Genomic DNA, 27,492 nt, shown 5'->3' on the forward strand with positions numbered 1-27,492 from the left:
TGAAAAGAAAAAAGTATTTTCACTATCTACATATAACATTGTAAACAGCTTGGAGTACAGCATAATAAACAATTTGAAAAAAAAGAGATTATATTTACCTCTAGCATTTTGTTGGATGTTGGCTTACAAGGGACTAACAAAGAACTACAAGTTTTCCTCTGCTGGAAGAACTCAAGTTATGGTTCAGGCAGTGGTAGAAACCTCCGCTTGAGTGCTTTAACCTTCACCTCAGCCTCGAGTTTTTCTTTCCATATCTTGTAATCCTGCTAGCAACAATGAGAACAAAGCAAAAATTTTGGTAACACTATTGGACAGGAAGAATTCTAGTCCATGCCATAGTAACATGTGTATCATCATTTTGCTTGGTTACAACAAATTATAACTTAGTTACATAACTAATTATATATAATTAAACATCTTAATCATAAACAAATCAACAAAATGATTCTCAAAATTTGGAGAATATCACAACTATATAGATGCTAGTACAAATATAGGAACTGAATGCCTCATTTTTGCTTTATTCAGGCTTCATTCAGCTAAATAATAAGTTGGTAACAATAAAGAAAAGTCAGTAACAATAAAGAAAATAATGACGTTTAATTTTTCTTTGTGACAGTTAACAATCTTATGCCTGATCACCCAGTGCAATACACAGTAGACCTTACCCACCCTGAAGGAGCTGATTATTCAATGGCATACCAATACCCAAGCATCTACTACTACTACTATTAACACATACTTCCATCATGATCATGGTCATTACCACTGAACCATTTAAAGCAAGCTAAATAATAACACACACTAAGAAATAAAGAAAATAATGAAAGAACAAGATGTGTATCAAAAGCAAAAGAACCACATGAAATTGCAAATGAAGAATTCCTTGGAATCATGTTTCAGACTGAATCCCTGAATCCTTTGTCAGCCAAACTTAAACTTTTAGACATAGCCCTAACTGTACAAAAAAATATGAATAAATCCTACCACTATATAAAAACTGAAAGGAACCTTTATTCAATACTTTTATTGCATTGCACTCCAATTCTAATTCCACTAAACTCTTATACACAAAATTTTTTCGTTCCATAAATCTATGTATACAGTGGAACCTCAGTTACCAAATGACTCCATTTTCAAATAAATTGTTTTCTTAACAAAATTTTGAACTCACTTGCTTCAGTTGCCTTCATTGTGAGAGGTGAGTTCCTTCACTCTGTGTCACTCTGTAAGGTTTCCCTTCACTAGATTGGTGACAACCTGCATGGTCTAAACAGTGGCTTCTGACAAGTTTGTCAATAAGTTCATTCAATACATTCTTTCTGGATAAATAATACCTGAGCTGGAAGTGTTGTGAAACAGCCATTATTCCAGTAGGACCATTGTGGTGGACGGGTGTCTAGGAATGGATTAATCAAGTTTTTGTTGATCCCTATGGGGAAAATAATTTGGTTTTCCAAGAATTTGAATTTCAAGAGAATTCAGGAACAATTTAAGTTTGAGAACTGAGATTCCATTGTAATATACCTTAAATACATCAGCTTGATGCAAACTTATCTATAAGATGGAGCAGAACTTGTCCTGATGATGCATGATGTACATTTTGATATATACTGCTTAAAATGTAATGTCTTTGATGGCTGTGAACATTTCTCACAGTGAAGAGTTACTTTATTGATATGCTTAGTTTAATAAGTACTATATATATATATATATATATATATATATATATATATATATATATATATATATATATATATATATATATATATATATATATATATATACACGTATACTATTACTATACTGACTGTAAAAAGACACTCCATAGTCATTCTACAAGTTAGTTGTTCTGTTGCATTCACATTTTACAAGACTAGTATACTGCATAGGAATGCTGTACATCTTTCAGTACACTGTTGCTAACATGCATACAGATAAACAGATCCAACACTATTAATGTCAACCAGAAGTTAATGTGGTGTGGCAGTAAGCTAACTAGTTTACATGATGTTTGGTTTTGGTTCAGTTTGATGCACATACATGATTCTACATAACACATTTACAGACATATTGGAAAAATGCACCTCAGGTATAAAAAAAAGTGAAGGCAAAAATTGACAACAAACTATTAAGTAAAGATAAGCTTAAAATATGTAGATTGTAACTCTAAAATTAATCCTAAGGAATATGCACCATTTTATATCAAATTGAATTGTGCTTAGGTATAGGTTGTAAACAGTATCCCTGTAGGCAAGTTTAGCCTGTCCCTAAAAGAACTAAGTAATGTATACTTCTACACCTGTTCCACCAGACTGTATCTGAAGTTCTAATATTACAAACTTGGGCAGAATCCGATATCTCTTGGTGCTCACTTCTGACATCATCAGTAATTCTGTTTTCCATTCTTAACAGCTCAACTCATACTGATATTATTGTGTGATTTCTATTCCTTAAGAACAAACATGAAATCAAGACATCACAAAAGAAAATAAATAAAATAAAATAAAATGAAAAAATAATAATAAATAAAAAAAAATAAATAAATAAATAAAATAAAATAAATAAATAAAAAAGTAAATAAATAAAATGAGGATTGCTGGCCCTTAAACTATGGGTTATTAATAACTTTATCTACAGTATCTATGTATCTACTGACTTTTTGTAATGTGAGCAAGTGCCCTACAGTAAGAAAGGACCCCATCAATATAGTCTTCATCTTACAAAGGATGTAAACTCTGCACCATTCAAGTGGGAACTAAGCATGCTAACCACACCAGGCAACAGCTACCAGCATTCTACATACTATCCACAACCAAACTTTCCTGTATCACAAATAGGAAGTAATGTTGGCTGGAACCTGAGTCTGAGGCAAGATGTGGTGAGCAATGTATGAGTTTTTCTTTAAATGGACAACTTAAAAACAGCATAAACAGTTAAGAGAAAAAAACATGAAAATAACACAATCTATATCAGCCATTGGTGGAAGAACTTGGGGATCTATGATTAGTTGTTATATTATATTATATTATATTATATTATATTATATTATATATATATATATATATATATATATATATATATATATATATATATATATATATATATATATATATATATTACATATCACAATGTTAAAGGAACATCTGAAATCTATGATACACTAAACTGACATAAAATGAGATACCACCCATATGATTTTTATGTGGTGGTGTTATCAGATTGCTGTATCAAATGCTGTTAAAAATATACTTTTAAGGCTTTTTATGACAATATATATCATCCACAGAGTTGTTCTTATGTAGAATAGTCCTTACTATTCATATTCTAGTTGCATGAAAGAATTAACAGGTGAGTGCAACAAAATCCTGCTATCCATCAAGTAGCTTAAAAAAAAACCCAGAATCAATCCTACGGAGATAGTTTGAAATAATTATGATGTTCTCACAGGAAATGATTTCAAACAAATAATGAGGTAAGTAAATGAGCAAATGGACTCAGTAAATGAACTGATTCTGAGGTAGGAGATACTATCATAGGTTACAGATTGTTTACAAATACAAAATCCATACCTTATTCAATTTTGGATGTTATCCTCTTCACAATTACCACCTGATGCAGTGATACATCATCCACAGTGTTTCTGCCATGCTTAGGACATTTTCCGAAAGTCTTGGTATTAAGATTGTCAAATGTTTGTAACATGCTGCATCTTTCCTTATATCAAAATCATGATCCTTTGTTTCAAAGTTAATCTTACAGAAGAGAATGTAGGCACAGAGTGACAAATCAGGTATATAAGGTGTCCTGGTGTTGGAGAAAAGCTATGCATATTTTCAATACTGCATGGGAAGTGTTGGTGGGGTCATAAGGCAGCCTGCCCAAGTGGAAACTCAGCAGGGACACAGTGCATGTTCTCATCATAATGGCATATATTGTTCTGGTACACATGCTGATATTACAAAAATGCTGTACACAACTTCCTTGATAGTGCTCCAATTATCTTGATGAAATTTTATCTTTTGGGAGACGCACTCCTGTAGGGGTGTCTTATTGCCACAGCATCCCTCAGTGCATTATGTACATCACTCAAACTAGCTTGCCCACTTCAGTAAGTCTAAAACAATTTGATAGGTATTTGCTCATTGCTCATTCTGAAGATCATTTTGAAAATGTGAGAGCATGTGAATGAGTGGAAAAACTAATATAGCACAGGTCCCAATGGTAGACACTCCTTAGCATAATGACATAAAAGTTACTGCTTACTTCTGCTGGGCACTTATGACTGTAACCTAGCTCTGTTTCCTTGCAATGGAAATAGCTATGAAACTTTTTGACTGCATCTCAAATTTGTATCCTTGTGATGGTAGATCTCATATTTGTATCCTTGTGATGGTAGTATCAAGATATACTGATACCTACACAAATTATTAAAATAAATTTTTTATACTGCACATAAAATAACCATTATCTTAGACATTCTGATTCTCTAAAAATGAAAGTTATTTAATGGAGAGAAACAACTCTCTTTAGATTTTATCACATCGTTTGATTTCACAACTTACTACTGTGTTTTGGAGCAGTTCATAAAGCAAATTCTGCTTTACATTTTTCAGCAATCATCTTTGCAATTGAAAGTGATGATGTGGCTCCGGGAGAAGGAGCATTGCGACAATGAAGAATGCGAGAACCCAGTTTGCAGTCTGTTTCTCTATGGAATACAAAGTCATCTTCTAGTGAGCCATCAACATTCATTGCTTGTGCACGTACTCCAGCTGGGCCACGGGTGATGTGTTTGGCAGATATTTCAGGAATATATTTCTGTAGAGTTGCTACCTGAAAACCATAACACAATGTAATACCAAACATGGATATTAGCAACATGTTCTTATACTACTAAAAGCTTAATTGCACACAACTATCATTACACTTCACTCATACTAATTTAAACATTATAGTTTGTGGATAAACAGAAAGTGTCTCCACCATTCCAATCAAATGTTGCTTCTCCATGATAAAGTTTCAATGTAGATCATGCATGATGATAAATATAAAAGGTTATAGCAACTGCAAATATTCTTGTGAAACATTTGAAGTGAGTCAGAATTTTTTAAATATGCACAATTGAGGCCCCACCCGCAAGATAAGGATAACCTTCACGACCCTACTTTCGAGAAAATTGCGCTCAAAGTTTCTCAATTCTCAGGGTAATGAAAACGAACACAATGTATAACTATTATTTATGAAATGAAAGGTCTGGTCTAGCTTTTTCTCGTTATATGATTTCTATTACATAATAATTTTAATGCCCACACCAGAACATTTTGTTTACCTCCCTACCCCAAATACCTAATAAAATATTATTCCTTTTATTGTATTACTGATTGTAAGCATTCTATGGTTGATTCTCATCCTTTATACTAGCTTGAGACAGTTAATTTCATCATTAGGAACTCCTTTTTGTTCCAGATAATGCCCTTAGCGGATTTACCAACCAAATAAATCCCCATCCAACCGAATAAAGAGAGTTAATTGGGGATTTACTTCCATCCCTCCACCCCACACACAAGGTTGGTGGTCACAGTGATGGAATTTGTGAAACTTAATTTTGGTTCTCCCACTGCTGCTAGTAGTCCAGGATGTCATCAGCTGGTCTGTTTGTGTGAAGGTGGCATAGGAGGCAATGGACGGAAGAGTGGCGCATGTGATTAGCTGGCTGTGGGGGCACAGCAAAATCCTCCGCGCTGATTGGTTCAGCACCTCCACCCATGTGTGAGGCTTGTCCCTCTCTTGCAGGGATTTCGGATACTTAGTCTGGCCAAATTTTTTCACCAAGTTCCCCGACTTTGAGCCTTAATTACATCATCAGGAAGGTCGAATATTGTGATGCCGACACTTCCACAAGAATTCTACAACCCTTATCAACGAGTTCCCACCCGTAGCTCAAAACCAGCAACTTTGAGGGTTATCCCACTCTTGCGGGTGGGGCCTCAATTAAACAACACAGACTAGCATAACATGGAATATTTATAATCAGAAAATTGACACAATTAGGAAACACCATATGTTTTAGAAGTGCAATGGCATTCTAATGAACAAGGTTTATTGAGAAGACAATTTACAAACTAGGAAGAAGCACCAGAGCAAATTCACAAGTTTTCCAGGTTTGTTTCCTGTTTCTAGTTTAATGATAAACATGTTTTTCATTTACATTTGCCACAGAAGCTATTGAACTACAGTAATACCTTGAAATATGAGCTGCTTGACATGAGGGTTTTTTTGGAGATATGAGTTACATTTTTTTTTTTTTTTTTTTTTTTTTTTTTTTTAGATGAATGAAATTTTGAGATACATATAGTACTTCAAGATACTGCCACTAGTTGGTGCATCAATCCAGCCTCAGCTAAGCTAGTATCCACATGTTTCCTGAAGATCTGGTGCATTATGATTGTTCTTTCATCCTTTTGATACTATTTACTAAACTTTTTTTTGTTTAAAGAAAGTGGTTTTAGTTTACATTTAATGTTTAGATGTGAATGGTGCCTACATCCCTCCCTTCTTCCTTCCTCCTCCATTACCTCCAGACTTTTGTGTCCAATATAAGAACACTATATGAAACTTTTTCTTTTATATTACATATTTTTTATGCATTAATATAGCATACACATGTACATAACGGAAAAGGCGAAACCTCCTCACTATTTACCTCCTTCACCCATGCTTAACTCCCCAAGGAGAACAATGTAAACAAACCTCTGCAACCTCTCTCTCTCTCTCTCTTACCTATTTAAAACTTCATTTATTTCATGAGTAATACTTGTTATATTTGTACAGTCCAGCTGAATCAGTTTAAAGTGGGGGAGGAGGGGGCAAGAAGCGGCGGAATGTACCCCTGATCTCCGAGATAAACATACAGTAATACCTTGAGATACGACCCATGATTTGGTCCATTTTTTATTTTGAGATATGAGCAGAAGTTTGGGATATGAGTCGTCCTTCGGGATGCTGCCGCTAGTTGGTGCATCAGTCCAGCCTCAGCTGAGCTAGTATCTATGTGTTTCCCGTGGGTCTTGTGCAATGTGATCGTTCTTTCATCATTTTCACATTATTTACTTATATTTTTTTGTTTAAAGAAAGTGCAGTTTTAATTTACATTTAATATTTACATGTGAATGGTGTCTGCATCCCTTCCTCCCTCCCTCCTCCTATGCCATTCACCACGACTGGCTGAAAATGTCAGTCTCTAAGTCTAAGGTAAGAATATTAAATAAACTTTTGCTTTATTTATACATTTTTTATGCACTGATAAAGTAAGTATACATATGTACGTAAATTAAAAAGGCGAAACAAATTTCTCCCTTCCTTGCCTACCTCCTCCACTGACACTTCTCACTGAGGGAGGCAACAATGTAAACAAACCTCTGAGGTGGTGGCAGCAAGGCCTCTCTCTCTCTCTCTCTCTCTCTCTCTCTCTCTCTCTCTCTCTCTCTCTCTTGCCTAATTAAAGCTTCATTTGAGGCATTCAGAATAGTAGTGACGTAAGCGCCAAAAATAAAATAAAAAAAAACTGAAAAACGCAATTAAAGTTTTGTAACATTCAGAACGCAATAACCTTTTACTGAGATGAGGTAGAAAGCTCTAGTTTTTTGTAAAGTGAAGCTCTACAACAGGGCTTTGCAACCATTGTAAGCAAAATGTTATTAGGTTCTGAAGTTGCTCATTAACTGCATTTTTCCAGAGGGGGGCACCTGTATTTTCAGAATGAAAAATTAATTGTAATATTAATAATAAACAACCTCCACCCATTAAAAATAATAAAAATAAAAGTTACTGTGTAAAGCTGGTGGAGATATGTTGGTGCAAAATTTACTGTGCGGTCACTTTAATGTAATGCCGATACGGTTGATTAATGTCTTTATTATTAGCAGAATTTCACCCTTATTGCCATAATACTTCTGACAGCACACATGTGAGCCAAACACAATAGGAAGAAGATACTGCTATACCACAGCTTGCTGAGACACACCAGCGTGAAAATGCAGGCCTCCCATTGCCTGCCTGAGTACATACATCATTATTGAGTGAGCACGAGAGGTGCATTATTTTTTTGTCGACGGCCACATGGCCGTGCATACCCCTCAAAAGAATGGGAATTTTGACCATGTTGCGGGCCGAATTTTGACTTGGACATTGCAGATTCAGAAAGCTGAAGGCGAGATGAAGAAAATGCTATACAAAACCTCAAAATCGGCCGGGATGGCACTTACGTCACTACTATTCTGAACACCTCACTTATTCTATGAATAATGTTTACAAGGTCATCTGTAATTATTAGAGAAGCCAGTCTCCTATGGGTAGCTATATTTGTACACTCCAGCTGATCGACAGTCCCAAGTAAGGGTAGGGGGCAAGTTGTGGTGGGGTTACGTCACGTGGAATGTATCCCTCCAAGATAAATATACTTTAAAAAGTAGCTCATCTATTTATATTCTCTTTTGTTATGTTTTTCTTATCACGTAAAAAAGAAAAGGGAGGGAGGGTGTGAGGCTGAGACTGATAAATGGCATTTCAATGCATTTCAATGAGAAATATTGTTTTAAGATATGAGCTCTGTCATGGAACGAATTAAACTTGTATCTCAAGGTACAACTGTGCTTTATAAAACCAGTTTATCTATTCATATTCTGTTTTATTATGTTGTTATGCAATATCTATTATTTATAAATAGCTTTTTCTTACAACAAAAAAAAAAAAAAAAGGGGGTGCTTTTTTGGGGAGGCTGGAATGGATTAATGGCATTGCAATGCATTTCAATGGGGAAAATTGGTCTTCAGATACAAGCAATTTGGGATATGAGCTCCATCATCGAACAAAAATTTGTATCTTGAGGTACCACTGTAAGTTCAAAAATATTTTTTGGCATATTTCTAAATTTTTTTTTTGGCATATTAAGCACACTATGTAAGTCTTTTTTAAAACAAAGTAGAAGGTACATTAGAGGTGTCAAAAGGTTAATATAGGGAAATAGCCGAATCAGGATAGCTCTAGAACCAAGGATGCCAAAGTATTGATGGTCAACCTGTCTCTTTTGAAGAAAGATTGCCTCTAACAAAAGGCCAAAGGAAATTACTAACCAGCAAAGCAGTTAAATACATAGTAGACACACATAAATGGATGAATATACAGGATTCTATTAGCAAAGAAGTTAAGATGATGAGTTCACAGATATAGATGGTACTTGGACTTGTGATTGTAGGTTCCTTATACAGACAATAAATCAAATATTTCTGAACTCAGTATAATAATGACCATACCTGAAGCCTTGGGATAGCAGATCGAAGAACCTCTTTAAAACCAAAAGTTACATATTTCAAGGCAAGCTTTTGGAAACCACGGTAAGTGATGGATTCCCATAACTCACGAAGATCAATATCAGTCCATCTGAAATTAATGACTATCTTTAATACAAAGTAAAATTTTATTGCATCTTAATGACACACACACACACACACATGCATGCATGCATGCATGCACGCACGCATGCACGCGTGCACACACACACACAAGCTCAGTGGTTAGAGCGCTGGCTTCACAAGCCAGAGGACTGGGGTTCGATTCCCCGGCTGGGTGGAGATATTTGGGTGTGTCTCCTTTCACGTGTAGCCCCTGTTCACTTAGCAGTAAGTAGGTACGGGATGTAAATTGAGGAGTTGTGACCTTGTTGTCCCGGTGTGTGGTGTGTGCCTGGTCTCAGACCTATACAAAGATCGGAAATAATGAGCTCTGAGCTCGTTGCGTAGGGTAACGTCAGAGACTGCAGCAGATCGAACAGTCAAACACACACACACACACACACACACACACACACACACACACACACACACACACACACACACACAGTCCTATATACATCATAAAGTGCTCAATAGAAAATGGAACAGTATCAGTAGAATGGAAAAGAGCTGAGGTGGTTCCCATATATAAGAGCGGAAGGAAGGAAGAACCTTTTAATTACACACAGGTATCACTAACTAGTGTAATATGCAAGATGTGTGAAAGAATAATAAAGAAACAATGGATCGAGTTCCTTGAAGACAACAAATTAATATCAAATAGCCAATTTGGTTTTAGAAAAAGACAATCATGTGTAACTAATTTATTGAGTTTCTATTCTAGAATAGTTGATAGAGTACAAGAGAGAGAGGGATGGGTTGACTGTATTTATTTGGATTTAAAAAAGGCGTTTGACAAAGTGCCACATGCAAGATTACTATGGAAGTTAGAGGAGAAGGGTGGCTTAAAAGGAAGCACATTGAGATGGATAGAAAATTATTTGAGGGGGAGAGAAATAAGGACGGTAGTTAAAGATATGAAGTCCAAGTGGAGAGCAGTAGAAAGCGGAGTGCCACAGGGATCAGTATTGGCACCAATACTTTTCCTCATTTATATTAACGACATGCCAGAAGGAGTGAACAGCTACATAAATCTGTTTGCAGATGATACAAAATTGTGCAGAGTTATAAAGCAAAAGGAGGATTGTGAAATACTGCAAGAAGACCTAAATAAGATCTGGGAATGGAGTAAAAAATGGGAAATGGAATTCAATGTGAACAAAAGTCATGTCATGGAAATGGGAGATGGAGTAGAACTGGAGAAAGTAAAAAAGGAAAAGGACTTAGGAGTGACGATGGAAGAAAACAATCAACCGGTAAGCCATATTGATAGAATTTTTAGAGAAAGATATAATTTGCTAAGGAATATTGGAGTAGCATTTCACTACATGGACAAAGAAATGATGAAGAAATTGATAAGTACTATAATAAGACCCAGATTGGAATATGCAGGAGCAGTGTGGACCCCTCATAAAAAAGAAACACATAAGGAAGTTGGAGAGACTACAAAAAAATGGCTACAAGAATGGTTCCAGAATTTGAAGGGATGACATATGAGGAGAGACTAAAGTCTATGGATCTACCAACCCTGGAACAAAGAAGGGAGAGAGGAGATCTGATAGAAGTTTATAAATTGATCAACGGAATGGACCAAGTGGATAATGAGAAACTGATCCTGAGAGAAGAACATGACATTCGTAGCACAAGATCGCATAGTAAAAAGCTGAGAAAAGGAAGATGTCTGAGAGATATTAAAAAATATAGTTTCCTGCAAAGATGTATTGAGACATGGAACAGTTTAAATAAAGAAGTAGTGTCTGCAACGAGTGTGCATACTTTTAAAGTAAGATTGGATAAGTGTAGATATGGAGACTGGGTCACATGAGCATAAAGCCCAGGCCCTGTAAAACTACAACTAGGTAAATACACACACACACACTGCGTAGACATCGTGAAGACCGGACATATCCAAGCAGCTCGCAGGTAAAAAAAAGCTACAACAGGAACTGGAGACTAGCCTAGATGTATGTATAGGGGAGGAAGGGGGCCATAGGTTCTACTGTCTCCATATTAAATAAGTTTTGGATTGTATATACGGAAAGAAGGACGACAGAGAGATGGAATAGAGTAGTGCTGCCAAACGTATGACAGAATCAAAACATACACCATCGTGTGAAAACCAACGGTACATTGAAACTCCTGTTGGACTAAGGAAACTAACTGAGGGCTAAGATTTTTCTTGACTCAGGGACAAACGAGGTAGCATGAGAAGGTTGATCAACGTAGAAAGGGAGTTAAGGTACATGAAGGAAGTGACATCGAATAATGGACAAACAGGACAGACTGACAAAGGAAAACACAGAGCTGAAATTGAGATTGGTAGAACTTGAGAAGGTCAAGTAGGGATTAAAAAAAGATATACAAGGAATAAAGAAACAAAATGATGTACTAAAAGCCACATGCCAAGACTAAGAAAACTCCTTAAGGAGCTTACAGGTTAAAGTGCAGCATGGGATTGTGGACAGGGTAGAAGGTGGATTGGGTGAAAACAAGCTGAAGGAACTATGAAATGAATGGAAGCAGGAACAAAAAGAGGAAAAAGTTAAATTTTCAGGAGGTTGTAAAGAGACAAATTCAGGAAAACACGAAAATCGCTGTAATTCAAGTACAGGCAACCCCTGCTTAACGAACAGGTTACGTTCCTAAAAAATGTTCGTTGCGTGAATTTTCATTAAGCAAAACAATTATAACAAGTTTCTTCCCTGACTTGAACTTCCATTGAGAGTAAACAAAGCGAGTGCATCATAGTATAGTAAAAGGTTTAATGAAAGTAAAAATTATGAAGTTAAACTTTTAAGCAGTTTAATTTAAGACTAAGTCATTATAATGTACACTAATGTATGTATGTAAGTAACTTTATAATGTTGATCTTAAATTTATGAAGAGAGGGAGAGTGGAGCGGAAAAGATGCTAGCTGGCAACCTGTAGAATGTAAACAAAGGGCGCATCATTGTACCGCATACAAATTTTATGTACAGGCAACCCCCGCTTAACGAAGGTTCACACAACGAAATTTCGCTACAACGAAGGTTTCCTTTTACTACCATCTGCTCATTTAACGAACACCAAACTCGCTTTAACGATATTTTATCCAGGTAATTTTTTCCAAGTTTGAAAGCCCACCATATCACACAAGCTGACAGGCTTTTGAATACACCAGAGCCTCTCATGGACAAAATGCGCACCACTCACTCCCCTAGTTCAAAACAATAACAGCCTCAGCAGCAGCTCGTCTTCTCTCGCTCAACATGCCACCAAAATGCTCTGCAATGTCACCTAGCGTTGCTAAGAAGATCAAGAAGTCTCTTACTCTTGAAGTGAAGCTGGATTTTATTCACAGACACGAAAGAAGCAAGAAAACTAATAGCATTGCTTCCCACCATGGCTTGACTCCATCTACTGTCTACCATTTTCAAGTCAGCAGACTCTATTAAGAAGGCTGATGAGATTATATCTTCCTTGTAAGCTAAAAGAACCACTTGAACTCGTGACTCTGCATTGGATAAAATGGAAAGCCTTGTGGAAATGTGGTACATAAGTTTTGTATGCGGTACAATGATGCGCCCTTTGTTTACATTCCACAGGTTGTCAGCTAGCGTATTTCCCGCTCCACTCTCCTGCGATAACTTTTTTTTTTAAGTAGTGATTTGTTAAGCCCTTACATTGCAGCCTAAGCACTGTGCCCCTGCAAAAGCTTCCTCTAGTGAGCCCAAGAGGAAGAGGAAGATGATAACCATCAGTGAAAATGTGAAACTTTTGGATGATTAAAGACGGCAGAAGAGGGTGAGTGTTACATATTGTATGAGAGAGAGAGAGAGAGAGAGAGAGAGAGAGAGAGAGAGAGAGAGAGAGAGAGAGAGAGAGAGAGAGAGAGAGAGAGAGAATGTATAATTACTGTATAAGGTTTTATAATTAGATAGATTTAAGTAAAATACTGTATATGTAAAGTATAAATACTATTTACATATTTTAAACATTCTGGTACCCACATACACATACATGAAAATTCCTAGTGGGGGTAAATCCTACTTTTCACCTTTTGCGGGGAGGGTTCTGGTATCCAGTAACCGTGATAAACGAGGGATCACTGTATAGATGGGTCGTTATCAACTATGTTGGAGGTTAGGGATTATTTGAAAGAGAAAAAGCTGGATGTAATGTGTAATGTTGAAACAAAATTAAGAGAGCAGGTCCATGTTAACTTTAAAGAGGGATATAATAGCTGGAGGAGAGACAGGAAGGATAAAGGGGGAGGAGTGCTAATAATGGTTCATGATAATATATGTGTGGAGGATGTGCAATATGGAGAGGACAAAGTGGCAGTAAGGGAGTGACTATCAAAACAGAGGAATTAAAGAAGAGAAAAATTATAGTTACATATGTGCCACCTTAGACTAATACAGGCAACCCCATTTAACGAAGGTTCACACAACGAAATTTCACAACAACGAAGGTTTCATTTTACTACCATCTGCTCGTTTAACGAACACCAAACTCGCTTTAACGGTTTGATCCAGGTAATTATTTGCAAGTTTGAAAGCCCTGCCGTATCACACAAGCCGACAAGCTTTTGAATACACCAGGAGCTGCAAATACGAAGGCCTGTCTCAGGAGAAATCCTGGGACACCTGTAGAATTAAGATCAAGATCAAGATCAAGCCTCTTGTGGACAACACGCACCACTCACTCCCATAACAGTGTCAGCAGCAGCTCATCTTCACTCGCTCAACTTACCACCAAAACGCCCTGCAATGTGGCCTAGCATTCCTAAGAAGACCAGGAAGTCTCTTATTCTCGAAGTGAAGCTGGATATTATTCACAGACACAAGAGAGGCGAGAAAACTATAGCATTGCTGGCCACCATCTTGACTCTATATACTGTCTCTACTATTTTCAAGTCAGCAGACTATTAAGAAGGCTGGTGAGACTGTATCTTCCTTGCAAGCTAAAAGAACCACCTGAACTCGTGACTCTACAATAGATAAAATGGAAAGCCTTGTGGAAATGTGGTACATAAGTTTTGTATGCGGTACAATGATGCGCCCTTTGTTTACATTCCACAGGCTGCCGGTTAGTGTCTTTCCCGTTTCACTCTCCCTCCCTTCATTAATTCAAGATCATCAACATTATAGAGTTACGCACATACATACATTAGTGTACATTATAATGACTTAAATTAAATTTAACTGCCTAAATGTTAAACTTCATAATGTTTACTTTCATTAAACCTTTCACCATACTATGATGCAGTCTCGCTTTGCTTACTCTTAGTGAAAGTTCAACTTGTTATAATCGGTTCGCTTAACGAAGTTTCGCTTAACGAGTGTTTTTAGGAACGTAACACCTTCGTTAAGCGGGGGTTGCCTGTACATAGGGAACTGAAGAACATAAAGATATGCAAAGAGAGGTGATTAAGTGCCTACATAACATGACAAGAAGAGTTAGAAGAATACTTTAAGTTGGAGACTTTAACTGCAAAAAAGTAAACTGGAGAGAGAGATGGAAGTAATGGATAATGCTGGGCAGTGGAGCGAGGAAGTGTTACGGTTGACTATAGTTAATGAAATGGATCAGTGGGTGGAGGAATCAACAAGGTACAGGGGGGAAAAAGAACCATCATTGCTTGACCTAGGTTTCACAAAGAAACCAGAGCCCCCTCCAATCATACAATATCTTAGTCCAATGGGAAGAAGTGATCATGTGAGATGCAAATTCAGGAGGAAGATGAGATAAGTTACAGAGATGACTACAAATGAGAGATTAAATTATGCAAGAGCGTATTTTGAAAAATTAAGGATCTATTTTGCTGATATTGAAAGGAGTAATATTATGTACAGAAAGACAGTACAAGGGCAATATGACATTCTTAAAGAAATATAATGAAGGAATAAAAAAATTTGTACCTGTTTATAAAATTAATAAAAAAAAAAATACATGCTTGGTACAGTGCTAGATACATGCAAACTAAAAAGGCAAAGATAAAGCATGGAAGAAACTCATAAAACAAAGAAATGACTATAAAAGACGGCAGTACAAGGATGCCAGAAATTAATATATGTGAGTAAGGAGAGAGGAAGAAAGAAACTTTGAGAAAGATGTGGTGAATAAAAGCAAAGACGAACCCAAACTTTTCTACAAGTTTATAAATGGCAAAACAAAGAACAAGGAAACAATTAGAAAAAATAATTAAAGAAGGGAAGACACCAAACAGAGAAGGAAATGTGTGAAATAATGAATGAGAGCTTCAAAATGGTGCTCACTGCAGAAGATGATTTCACAGAATCTAATAGGACATTGCATTGCCAAGGATTACAGAAAATTGCAGTGCACAAAGAGGATATTAGAAGATTATTGGATAAATTGGATGTCAGAAAAGCAATGGGGCCAGATGATGTATCGGGCTGAGTGTTAAAAAGAGTGTAAAGAGGAACTTAAGAGATTTCAGTGAAACTTTTGCTGTAGCATTAGACATATCAAAAGCTTCTGATAGAGTCTGGCATAAAGCTTTGATATCAAAACGGCCCTCCTATGGTTTCTATCCTTCTCTTTGCAACTTCATCTCAAGTTCCCTTCCCGACCATTCCACTACTGCAGTGGTAGATGGCCACTGTTCTTCTCCTAAATCTAATACTAGTGGTGTTCCTCAGGGTTCTGTTCTGTCACCCACTCTCTTTCTATTATTTATTAATGACCATAATCAAACTTCTTGCCCTATCCATTTCTACACTGATGATACCACCCTACATCTTTCCATAGCCTTTCAGACACGACCAACCCTTCAGGAGGTCAACAGATCATGCAGGGACGCCACAGAATGCCTGAGTTCTGATCTTTCTAAAATTTTCGATTGGAGCAGAGAAAATCTAGTAGTTTCCAATGCCTCAAAAACTCAATTCCTCCATCTATTTACTCGACACAACCTTCCAGACAACTATCCCCTCTTCTTCAATGACACTCAACTGTCTCCCTCTTCCACACTGAATATCCTCAGTCTGTCCTATACTCATAATCTTACTGGAAACTTCACATCTCATCTCTTGCTAAAACAGTCTCTATGAAGTCAGGCTTTCTGAGGCGTCTCCGCCAGTTTTTCTCATCCCTCCAACTGCTAACTCGGTACAAGAGCCTTATCTGCCCCTGTATGGAGTACTCTTCACATGTTTGGGGGGTTCCAGTCACACAGTTTTACTAGGTAGGATGGAATCAAAAGCTTTTCGTCTCATCAACTCCCTTTTTTTTTTTTTTTTTTTTCTTTATACCATGTGGGCTTTTCACGGGAATTTATGGGCTAAAGGGGATACTTTTTAGGGTACCTCCTATCTCAAAGCCCACCCGCTAGGAAACCGTTGCCTTGAGTGAGGAAGCCCAACCTGCACTCAGACCGTGGACAGGATTCGAACCCGTGCGCTTGGAGACCCCTCGGACCCCAAAGAACGCATGGTTCCACTGTACCATGGCGGCCCCTTTCTCTGACTAACTGTCTTCAGCCTCTTTCTCACCGCCGAAATGTTGCGTCTCCTATCTTTTATCGCTATTTTCATGCTAACTGTTCTACTGATCTTGCAAACTGCATGCCTCCCTTCCTCCTGCGGCTTCGCTGCACAAGGCTTTCTTTTTCCTCTCATCCCTTATTCTGTCCAACTCTCTAACACAAGAGTTAACCAATACTCTCAATCATTCATACCTTTCACCAGTAAATTCTTGAACTCCTTTCCTGCATCTGCATTTCTGACTTCCTACAACTTGTCTTCTCTTAAGAGGGAGGTATCGAGGCATTTCCTCCCAAATTTTGGCTGACACTTTTCCTCTTTGTAGAGAGCCAGCACTCAAGTAGGCCTTTTTTTTTTCTTTTTTTTTTCTCCCTTGGCTGGCCCTCCTATATATATATATATATATATATATATATATATATATATATATATATATATATATATATATATATATATATATATACTGGATACAATTTGAAAATTAATTACAAGTTCAATAAATGAAGGGAAAGTTCCACTAGAATGGAAGAGAGCCAACATAATTCCGATATTTAAAGGAGGAAAGGCAACTGAACCACTAAACTACAGACCAGTATCACTTACAAGTGTCTAGGGGAAGTTGTGTGAAATAATTATCAAAGAAAAATGGGTTAAATTTCTAGAAGAAAGTCGTATCAAACAGACAATTTGGGTTCAGGACAGGGAGGTCATGTGCATCAAACTTATTAAGCTTCTACTCAAGTTATTGCAGGACTTGAAAAAAGAGATGGACGGGTGGACACAGTATACCTGGATATTAAAAAGGCTTTTGATAAAGTCCCTCATGGAAAACTACTTTGTAAACTAAAGAACACAGGAAGACTGCGAGGAACTTTGCTACAATGGACAACAGATCATTTGAAGGATAAGGAAATGAGAACTGTGATCCAAGATACATACTCATCTTGGGGTAAAGTAACTAGCAGAGTGCCACAAGGGTCAGTGTTAGGCCCTATTTTGTTTCAGATTTATGTAAACGATATTCACATTGGGGTAAACAGTTATATAGATTTATTTGCTGATGATGCAAAGCTGCTAAGAGTTATCAAAACCAGAGAGGACTGTCTGTTGTTGCAGGAAGATATAAACAAGATCTATGAGTGGAGCAGGAAGTGGAAATTGGAGTTTAATGGCAAGAAATGTCACATGATGGAACTAGGAGAGAGTAAAAGAAGATCGGTATGGAACTATTTGATGGAAGAGGAACAAATAATGAAGAATAAAGAGGAAAAAGATCTGGGATTGAACATCCAGGAAAATCTGAGCCCCGAAAAACACATAAGCAAGATACTTGGATTATATGGAGAAACACATAAGCAAGATACTTGGACTATCATACAAAATATTGACTAATATAAGAGCACTATTTCAATACATGGACAAAGATATGATGGAAAAAATCATCACAAGCATGATACGTCCAAGCCTGGAATATGCAGCAGTGGTGTTGTCATTGAGCTCTAAAAAGAATACAGTAAGTCCTTGTTATACAGTACATATGCATTCCTGAAAACCTTACCGCATATCGAATTTACTGTATACCGAACCCATTTATGCATTCCTGAAAACCTTACCGCATATCGAATTTACCGTATACCGAACCTATTATAACATGTAATAATAGGGAATGCGTTCCAGCACGTCAAAAGTCACCCATACAGAAATGAAAATAATCATTAAAAAAAATAAAATAAAATAAAAAAGTAAAGTACTGAGCAAAAGAAATAAACAGAAAACGTTTTCATTTACCTTTCAATCGCCATGTATTCTATCAGATGATGTCCTTCCCAAGGCTAAGGGACAGTAGGGATTTCAGCCCTTACTCATCTTCTGCTGAGTGGGCAGACAAGGATAAGACGTCATCGTCTGCGCTGTTGGAAGCAGATGTAAAAGGGCCAGCTGTAGCAGGGTCGGCACGTTTCAGTGGTTTGAAGAAAGAGGATATTGAGGAAGGGCCAGCTGTAGCAGGGTCGGCAGGTGTGATAGGGACGACATGTCTGACTGGCTTGAAGAACGAGTAGATGGAGGATTGTTGTTTTTATTGTTTTTTCATCACAGATTTCTTGATAAATCTTGAGACCTCTACGTCATGAGCCACTTTGCTACTCCTGGCAGGATTTGGGTCATGTTCTTTCAGAGTTTCCAGAGCTTTTTCGACACCACCGAGACATTCTCTAAGAGTTTTGTTGTCTAGGCCACGCACAGGTTCTTCTTCCTCGTCTCCCTCTTCCGCCTCCTGTGATGCCTTGTCTAGCTCTATAAGTTCATCATTTGAGAGAGATTCAGCATGGCTTTCCAAAATATCTTGAATATCATCATCATCTTCTTCATCGAAGCCAGCCCAATGGCACAGATTTACTATATCATTTCTGATCACACCAATGTCGTCTTCAGCGAAGCCTGGCAAGTCATGCACGCATTCTGGCTATACTTTATTACATGGCAAGTTCATGGTAGACGTCTTCACTTCGTTCCATGATGACGATGTTACCTAAGGCATGTTTGATGTTATACGACTCCCACCATTCACTGATAGTGGGCTTGCCAGGCCCATTTGTGCCCTTATCAGTTGCTGCATGGTTCGCCGCTTGTAGTAGGTTTTTAGTGTTTGCCATGATTATTATGAATATATTTGTGCTTACAATATACACTTTAATATTCCATCTATTAATTTAATTAGTAATGCATGTATGTAAAGGCAACCCCCGTTTAACAAAGGGGTTACATTCCTAAAAACACTTCGTTAAGCGAAGCTTCGTTAAGCAAACCGATTATAACAAGTTTAACCCCTGATTTGAACTTCCATTGAGAGTAAGCAAAGTGAGAGTGCATCATAGTACAGTAAAAGGTTTAATTAAGAAAGTAAAAATTATGAAGTTAAATATTTAGGTAGTTTAATTTAAGTCATTATAATGTACACTAATGTATGTATGTACGTAACTTTATAATGTTGATGATCTTAACTTTATGAAGGGAGGGAGAGTGAAACGGGAAATACACTAACCGGCAACCTGTGGAATGTAAACAAAGTGCGCATCATGGTACTGCATACAAAACTTATGTACCACATTTCCACAAGGCTTTCCATTTTATCCATTGTAGAGTCACGAGTTCAGGTGGTTCTTTTAGCTTGCAAGGAAGATGAGGTCTCACTAGCCTTCTTAATAGAGTATCTTGACTTGAAAATAGTAGACAGTAGATGGAGTCAAGCCATGGTGGGAAGCAATGTTATTAGTTTTCTGGCCTCTCTCTTGTCTGTGAATAATACCCAGCTTCACTTGAGAGTAAGACACTTCCTGGTCTTCTTAGGAACGTTAGGCCACATTGCAGGGTGTTTTGGTGGTAAGTTGAACTAAGGAAGATGAGCTGCTGGTGACGCTGTTATGTTTTGACTGGGCAGTGAGTGGTGCATGTGATCTTGATCTTGATCTTGATGCTACAGGTGACACAGAATTTCTTCTGAGTCAGGCCTTTGTATCGGCAGAGCCTGTGTTGTCCACGAGAGGCTTGATCTTGATCTTTATTCTATAGGTGTCTCAGGATTCCTCCTGAGGCAGGCCTTAGTACCAGCAGCTCCTGATGTATTCAAAAGCCTGTCAGCTTGCATGATACAGTGGGGCTTTCAAATTTGGAAAAAAATTACCTGGATAAAACTTCGTTAAAGCGAGTTTGGTGTTCGTTAAACGAGCAGATGGTAGTAAAATGAAACCTTCGTTATAGCGAAATTTCGTTGTGTGAACCTTCGTTAAACGGGGGTTGCCTGTAATATGTAATGCAGTTAAAAAAAAAAAGGGGGAGGGGGTAGGGGGAGGAGAGATAATAGGCTCCAAGGATGGTCTAGTTAAAGTCAGTACTGTGAGTGGCACACCAAGTTCATGGTCATCCCAAGATGACTTGATGTTACCTAAGGCATGCTTGATGTTATCGACTTCCACCATTCACTGATAGTGGGCTTGCCAGGCCCATCTGTGCCCTTTATCAGTTGCTGTATGGTTTGCCGGTGGTAGTAGTTTTTTGGAGTTTGCCATAATTATTATGAATATATTTGTGCTTACATTAGACCCTTTAATATTCCATTTATTCATCTAATTAGTAATGCATGTAAGTAAAGGCAACCCCCGCTTAACGAAGGTTCACACAACAAAATTTCGCTACAACGAAGGTTTCATTTTACTACCATCTGCTCGTTTAACGAACACCAAACTCACTTTAACGAAGTTTTATCCAGGTAATTTTTCCAAGTTTGAAAGCCCCACCGTATCACGCAAGCTGACAGGCTTTTCAATACACAAGGAGCTGCCGATACTAAGGCCTGCCTCTGGAGAAATCCTGGGACACCTGTGGAATCAAGATCAAGCCTCTCGTGGACAACACGCTCAGCACTCACTCCACTGTTCAAAACAATAACAGCATCAGCAACATCTTGTCTTCCCTCGCTCAACTTACCACCAAAACACCCTGCAATGTGGCCTAGCGTTCCTAAGAAGACCAGGAAGTCTCTTATTCTCAAAGTGAAGCTGGATATTATTCACAGACACGAGAGAGGAGAGAAAACTATAGCATTGCTCACCACCATCTTGACTCCACTTACTGTCTCTACTATTTTCAAATCAGCAGACTCTATTATGAAGGCTGGTGAGACCGTATCTTCCTTCCAAGCTAAAAGAACCACCTGAACTTGTGACTCTACAAAGGATAAAATGTAAAGCCTTGTGGAAATGTGGTACATAAGTTTTGTATGTGATACAATGATGTGCCCTTTGTTTACATTCCACAGGTTGCCGGTTAGTGTCTTTCCCATTTCACTCTCCCTCCCTTCATAATTTTAAGATCATCAACATTATAAAGTTACATACATACATACATTAGTGTACATTATAATGACTTAAATTAAACTGCCTAAATGTTTAACTTCATAATTTTTACTTTCATTAAACCTTTCACTGTACTATGATGCACTCTCGCTTTGTTTACTCTCAATGGAAGTTCAAGTCAGGGATTAAACTTGTTACAATCGGTTCGCTTAACGAAGTTTCGCTTAACAAAGGTTTTTTAGGAACGTAATCCCTTCGTTAAGCGGGGGTTGCCTGTAATATGTAATGCAGTTAAAAAAAAAAAGGGGGGAACGGGAAGAGATAATAGGCTCCAAGGGTGGTTAAGTTAAAGTCAGTACTATGAGTGGCAGGGAGGTGTGGTGTGGATGACGTCATCATCCCTGGTCCCCTGCGCTGGGCCTTCTCGGATGACATGAGCAGATACCGCATCTGTGAATTTTTCTTACCGTATATCGAATCGAGGGTAGTAATTTCCAAATACCGTAACTGTGAATTTACCGTATAAAGAACTACCGTATAACGAGGACTTTCTGTATAAGAAAATTGAAACAATACACAAGATTGCTACAAAGATGGTGCTGGAATTAAAGGACCTAACATATGAAGAACGACTGAAAGAAATGGGACTGCCAATCTTACAAGATAGAAGAGAACGTGAAGGCCTAATAACAATGTACAAGATGGTCAATGGCATTGAAAAGACAGACAAAGAAGACCTGGTGCTGTTGACAGATGGAAGGACAAGAGGACATGAAAAGATCAGGATGAGGCAGTGTGTGAAGGATATTGGAAAATACAGTTTTCCACACAGAATGGTGGAAAAGTGGAATGCATTGGATATTGAAGTTGTTATAGCACATAATGTGCATAAGTTTAAGGAAAAATTTGATAAATGGAGATATGGAGACAGGACACTATGAGCCCCGCTCGAACCCTGTACAATACAACTAGGTAAACACACACACACACACACACACACACACACACACACACACACACACACACACACACACACACACCCGGTAGCTCAGTGGTTAGAGCGTTGGCTTCACAAGCCAGAGGACTGGGGTTCGATTCCCCGGCTGGGTGGAGATACTTGGGTGTGTCTCCTTTCACGTGTAGCCCCTGTTCACCTAGCAGCGAGTAGGTACGGGATGTAAATTGAGGAGTTGTGACCTTGTTGTCCCGGTGTGTTGTGTGTGCCTGGTCTCAGGCCTATCCGAAGATCGGAAATAATGAGCTCTGAGCTCGTTCCGTAGGATAACGTCTGGCTGTCTCGTCAGAGACTGCAGCAGATCAAACAGTGAAACACACTGCATAGTATAGTGGTTAGCACGCTCGGCTCACAACTGAGAGGGTCTGGGTTGGAATCCCGGAAAGTGGCGAGGCAAATGGGCAAGCCTCTTAATGTGTAGCCCCTGTTCACCTAGCAGCAAATAGGTACAGGATGTAACTCGAGGGGTTGTGGCCTCGCTTTCCCGGTGTGTGGAGTGTGTTATGGTCTCAGTCCTACCCGAAGATCGGTCTATGAGCTCTGAGCTCGCTCTGTAATGGGAAAGGCTGGCTGAGTGACCAGCAGACAAATGTGGTGAATTACACACATGAAAAAGTCTATGTAAGAAAGACAATGGGGCCAAATCAAGTGTCAGGATATACATCGAGAGAATGTAGAGGACAACAGGTGGAACGAATTTTGGATGTAATCAATAGCTCTCAAAAGGAAGGGAAGGTACCAAGAGTGGAAAAGAGCATACATAGTCCCAATATACAAAGGAGGTAAAAAGACTGAACCCCTAAACCAATGTCACTTACTAGTGTTGTGGGAAAGATATGTGAAATTGCTATTAAAGAAAAATGGTTAGAATACCTGGAGGGAAATGAAATAATAAATAACTCTCAATTTGGTTTCAGAAAAGAAAGATCATGCATAACAAACTTACTAAGCTCGGGATGTAATCAACAGCTCTCAAATGAAAGGGAAGGTACCAACAGAGTGGAAAAGAACATACATAGTCCTAATATACAAAGGAGGAAAAAAGAATGAATCCCTAAACTATAGACCGGTGTCACTAACTAGTGTTGTGGGAAAGATCTGTGAAATTGCTATTAAAGAAAAATGGTTAGAATACCTTGAGGGAAATGAAATAATAAATAACTCTCAATTTGGTTTAAAAAAAGGAAGATCATGCATAACAAACTTACTAAGCTTTTATACAACAGTAATAGATAAAGTACAAGGGTAAGATAGAAGACTCTTATGGAAAATAGAACACATTGGAGGAATACAGGAGAATATCTTAAACTGGATGACAGACAACTTACCAGATAGGGAAATGAGGACAATGATAAAAGATACCCCATCAAGCTAGAACACAGTTACCAGTGGACCACAGTGTTCGGTGCTGGCACCAATTATGTTTCAAGTATACAATCAATAAACAAGAGGGTTTGAGTAGCTACATAAGTCTGTTTGCAGATGCTACAAAACTTTTGAGAGTAGTAAGGAACATTGGTGACTGTATGGAATTGCAGAAAGATATTAACAAGATCTGGGAATGGAGCCAAAAGTGGAAATTAGAATTTAATACCAGGAAGTGCCATGTATTGGAAATGGGTAAAAGTAATAAAGACCTACATGGGAATATAAAATGGGAGAAGAGACTATAATGAAAAGGAGTGAAGAGAAAGACCTCAGAGTGATTATGCAAGACACCCTGACTCCAGAACACACATAAATGGAACATTTGCTTCGACATAAAAGACACTAACTAACATCAGGGTGGCGTTCAATTATATGGATAAGAGTATGATGAAAAAGATCATAACCACTATGATAAGACCTAGACCAGAATATGCATCAGTGGTATGGTAACCATACAGGCAGAAAAACATAGACACTAGAAAAAAAATCCAAAGAACCGCTACAAAGATGGTCCAAGAAATAAAGGATCTTCCCTATGACTAAAGACTAAAGGAAATAGAACTATTAACTTTGAAGGATAGACAGGAAAAAAGAGACCTAAAAATGATGTACAAGTTAGTAAACTGTATGGAAAATATAGATAGAGAAGATCTGATATAACTGATGGAGTATGGAGATAGATGAACAGGAGGACATTCCAAGAAAAATATGGTCAGTGTCTGAAGAACATTAAGAAGTTTAGTTTTCCACAAAGGACAATGGACATCTGGAATGGAATCAGTGAAGAGATTGTAGCAGCAGAAAGTCTGCACAAATTTAAGGAAAAGTTGGACAAATGTAGATGTGGGTCACTATGAGCCCTGCTCAAGCCCTGTAGTATACAACTAGGTAAATACACACACACATGCAGTGTGTATGCATTCCCCAATATGTGATTCACCATTATACAATATTCTATTTTCATGATATTCATATTTTACTACTCTAGTTTTGCTATATGACTGCTTGTTTTGCTTTTTTGATACCTCAAGTAAAACACTTCTTTGCTATGCAAATAAGTACAGTGGATCCTCATTTTACTCATGTTTCAGTTATCACCCAGGCCTACCCAGGCAAGTGGCTCCCATAACACACAACACTGATGTTAATTTCTTGCAAAATAAAATGAAACACAGCATATGCATATAGAGTATTTCTGACTTAGAATTACTTAACTATCAAATCCTGAAGTATGTACGAGTACCTTAACTTGTGGAACACTCTACAGAAAAAATCAATAAAATGAATAAATAAATAAATAAGAATATAGTGATACAAACTATTACTACTAATAATAACAAAAATAAAGCCTTCATGAGATCATAAAAATTTTAAAAATAACAATAACACCTTATACATTAAAACTAAAGATGAATAACCTATGAAAAAAAAAGTTCAGCATAGAATACTTCACGTACCTGTATCCTTCTCTCTTAAGGGCAAATATTGCATTGGGGCCCAACCAAATATCTCCATTCATTCTTGGGGTGAAATGCACTCCAAGAAAAGGGAAACGTGGATCTGGAACCTAGAGAGAGAGAGAGAGAGAGAGAGAGAGAGAGAGAGAGAGAGAGAGAGAGAGAGAGAGAGAGAGAGAGAGAGAGAGAGAGAGAGAGAGAGAGAGAGAGAGAGAGAGAGCAACCCAGCCATTTACTTGCTTTTAATTATAAAATTATACAGCAACTTCATTCAACATATATGACACTTACAGTATTTAATGACTACATGAAATATATTAATGGATCTTGCATAAATTCAATCAACTTGTTACAGTATATATATATATATATATATATATATATATATATATATATATATATATATATATATATATATATATATATATATATATATATATATATATATATATATATATATATATATATATATATATATATATATATATATATATATATATATATATATATATATATATATATATATATATATATATATATATATATATATATATATATATATATATATATATATATATATATATATATATATATATATATATATATATATATATATATATATATATATATATATATATATATATATATATATATATATATATATATATATATATATATATATATATATATATATATATATATATATATATATATATATATATATATATATATATATATATATATATATATATATATATATATATATATATATATATATATATATATATATATATATATATATATATATATATATATATACAGTAAAGTCCCGGGTTACGTCGGTCTCGAGTTACGTCAAACTCGTAGTTACGTCAGTTCACTATAAGGCAATTTAAGATTAAAAAAATAAAAAACTTATAAATCGTAAAGTGCGGGATTTATTGTTATTGTTGGTGATTGCCCGCCACACCGCCCGCCTCACGCTTGATTACAATAACACCCTGCCTCAGTTCCACCACACCATCGCCTGTGGCAAGAGTGTTATCCTACTTCTGCGTTTACTGACTCAAGTTCTTAGTATCTTGCTCAATGGCACCAAAGAGAAAACTTATTAGTGACAGCAGTGATGCTAAGAAAAGGAAAACCATTACGCTACAAGAAAAAGAGGACATAATTAAAAGACATGAGAAGGGAGGCAGCAGCTGTGTGTGAGGGGGGGAAGAACAAAATGAAATGCCCGTTACCATGACAATGGGGAGGTTGACGACCTTGAGGGCTCGCACACCCATCACAACAATAACAACTCCGGAGCCTTCACCTGAGCCACACGACACTCACAGCTGACTTGCACCGTCTGTGCCTGTCTGCTGATCCCTATTGCCCTTTCCTATTGCATTTCCTGCCCCGTTGCCCATGCTTCTACTTCCACCGCACTGCACTACGCTCCCAGTTGTCCGCCCTGTGGGCATCACAACATTCGACCTGCCCACCCTCCTGGCAGCCTCAGGCATCCACCCCTCTCAGCAACCTGCAGTCCTTCGCGTTCGTGGCCCTAATCAACAACAAAAACAAGCTTGTGTTTCATATTCCTACATAGTTGTAAATAATATAACAATATAACCTTTAACTTACCTGAATGACCATAAACAATGATTGGTTGAAAACTCGATAATATGCTTTGAAATGTACGGAAACTCGAGTTACGTACAAAATCGACTTACGTCATGTTTCAGGAACGTAACTCTGACATAAACTGAGACCTTACTGTATATATATATATATATGAGGTAGCAGACA

General features: G+C 37.4%; 1 protein-coding gene across 1 annotated transcript in view; it reads right to left on the reverse strand.

Annotated features, from left to right (window-relative positions):
* Positions 1–581: 581 nt before the first annotated feature.
* Positions 582–27,492, reverse strand: part of LOC123515988 (L-2-hydroxyglutarate dehydrogenase, mitochondrial-like) — a 37,086-nt gene continuing 10,175 nt past the window's right edge. The window contains exons 7-9 of the mRNA XM_045274949.1: positions 25,696–25,805; positions 9,315–9,441; positions 582–4,836 (exon numbers count right to left, since the gene is read on the reverse strand). Of these exons, the coding sequence (XP_045130884.1) occupies positions 4,585–4,836; positions 9,315–9,441; positions 25,696–25,805 (489 nt within the window). The 3' untranslated portion in view covers positions 582–4,584. The remainder of the gene's footprint in view (positions 4,837–9,314; positions 9,442–25,695; positions 25,806–27,492) is intronic.

The sequence above is a fragment of the Portunus trituberculatus genome, chromosome 40 (genome assembly GCF_017591435.1).
Source record: "Portunus trituberculatus isolate SZX2019 chromosome 40, ASM1759143v1, whole genome shotgun sequence".
NCBI lineage: Eukaryota > Metazoa > Arthropoda > Malacostraca > Decapoda > Portunidae > Portunus > Portunus trituberculatus.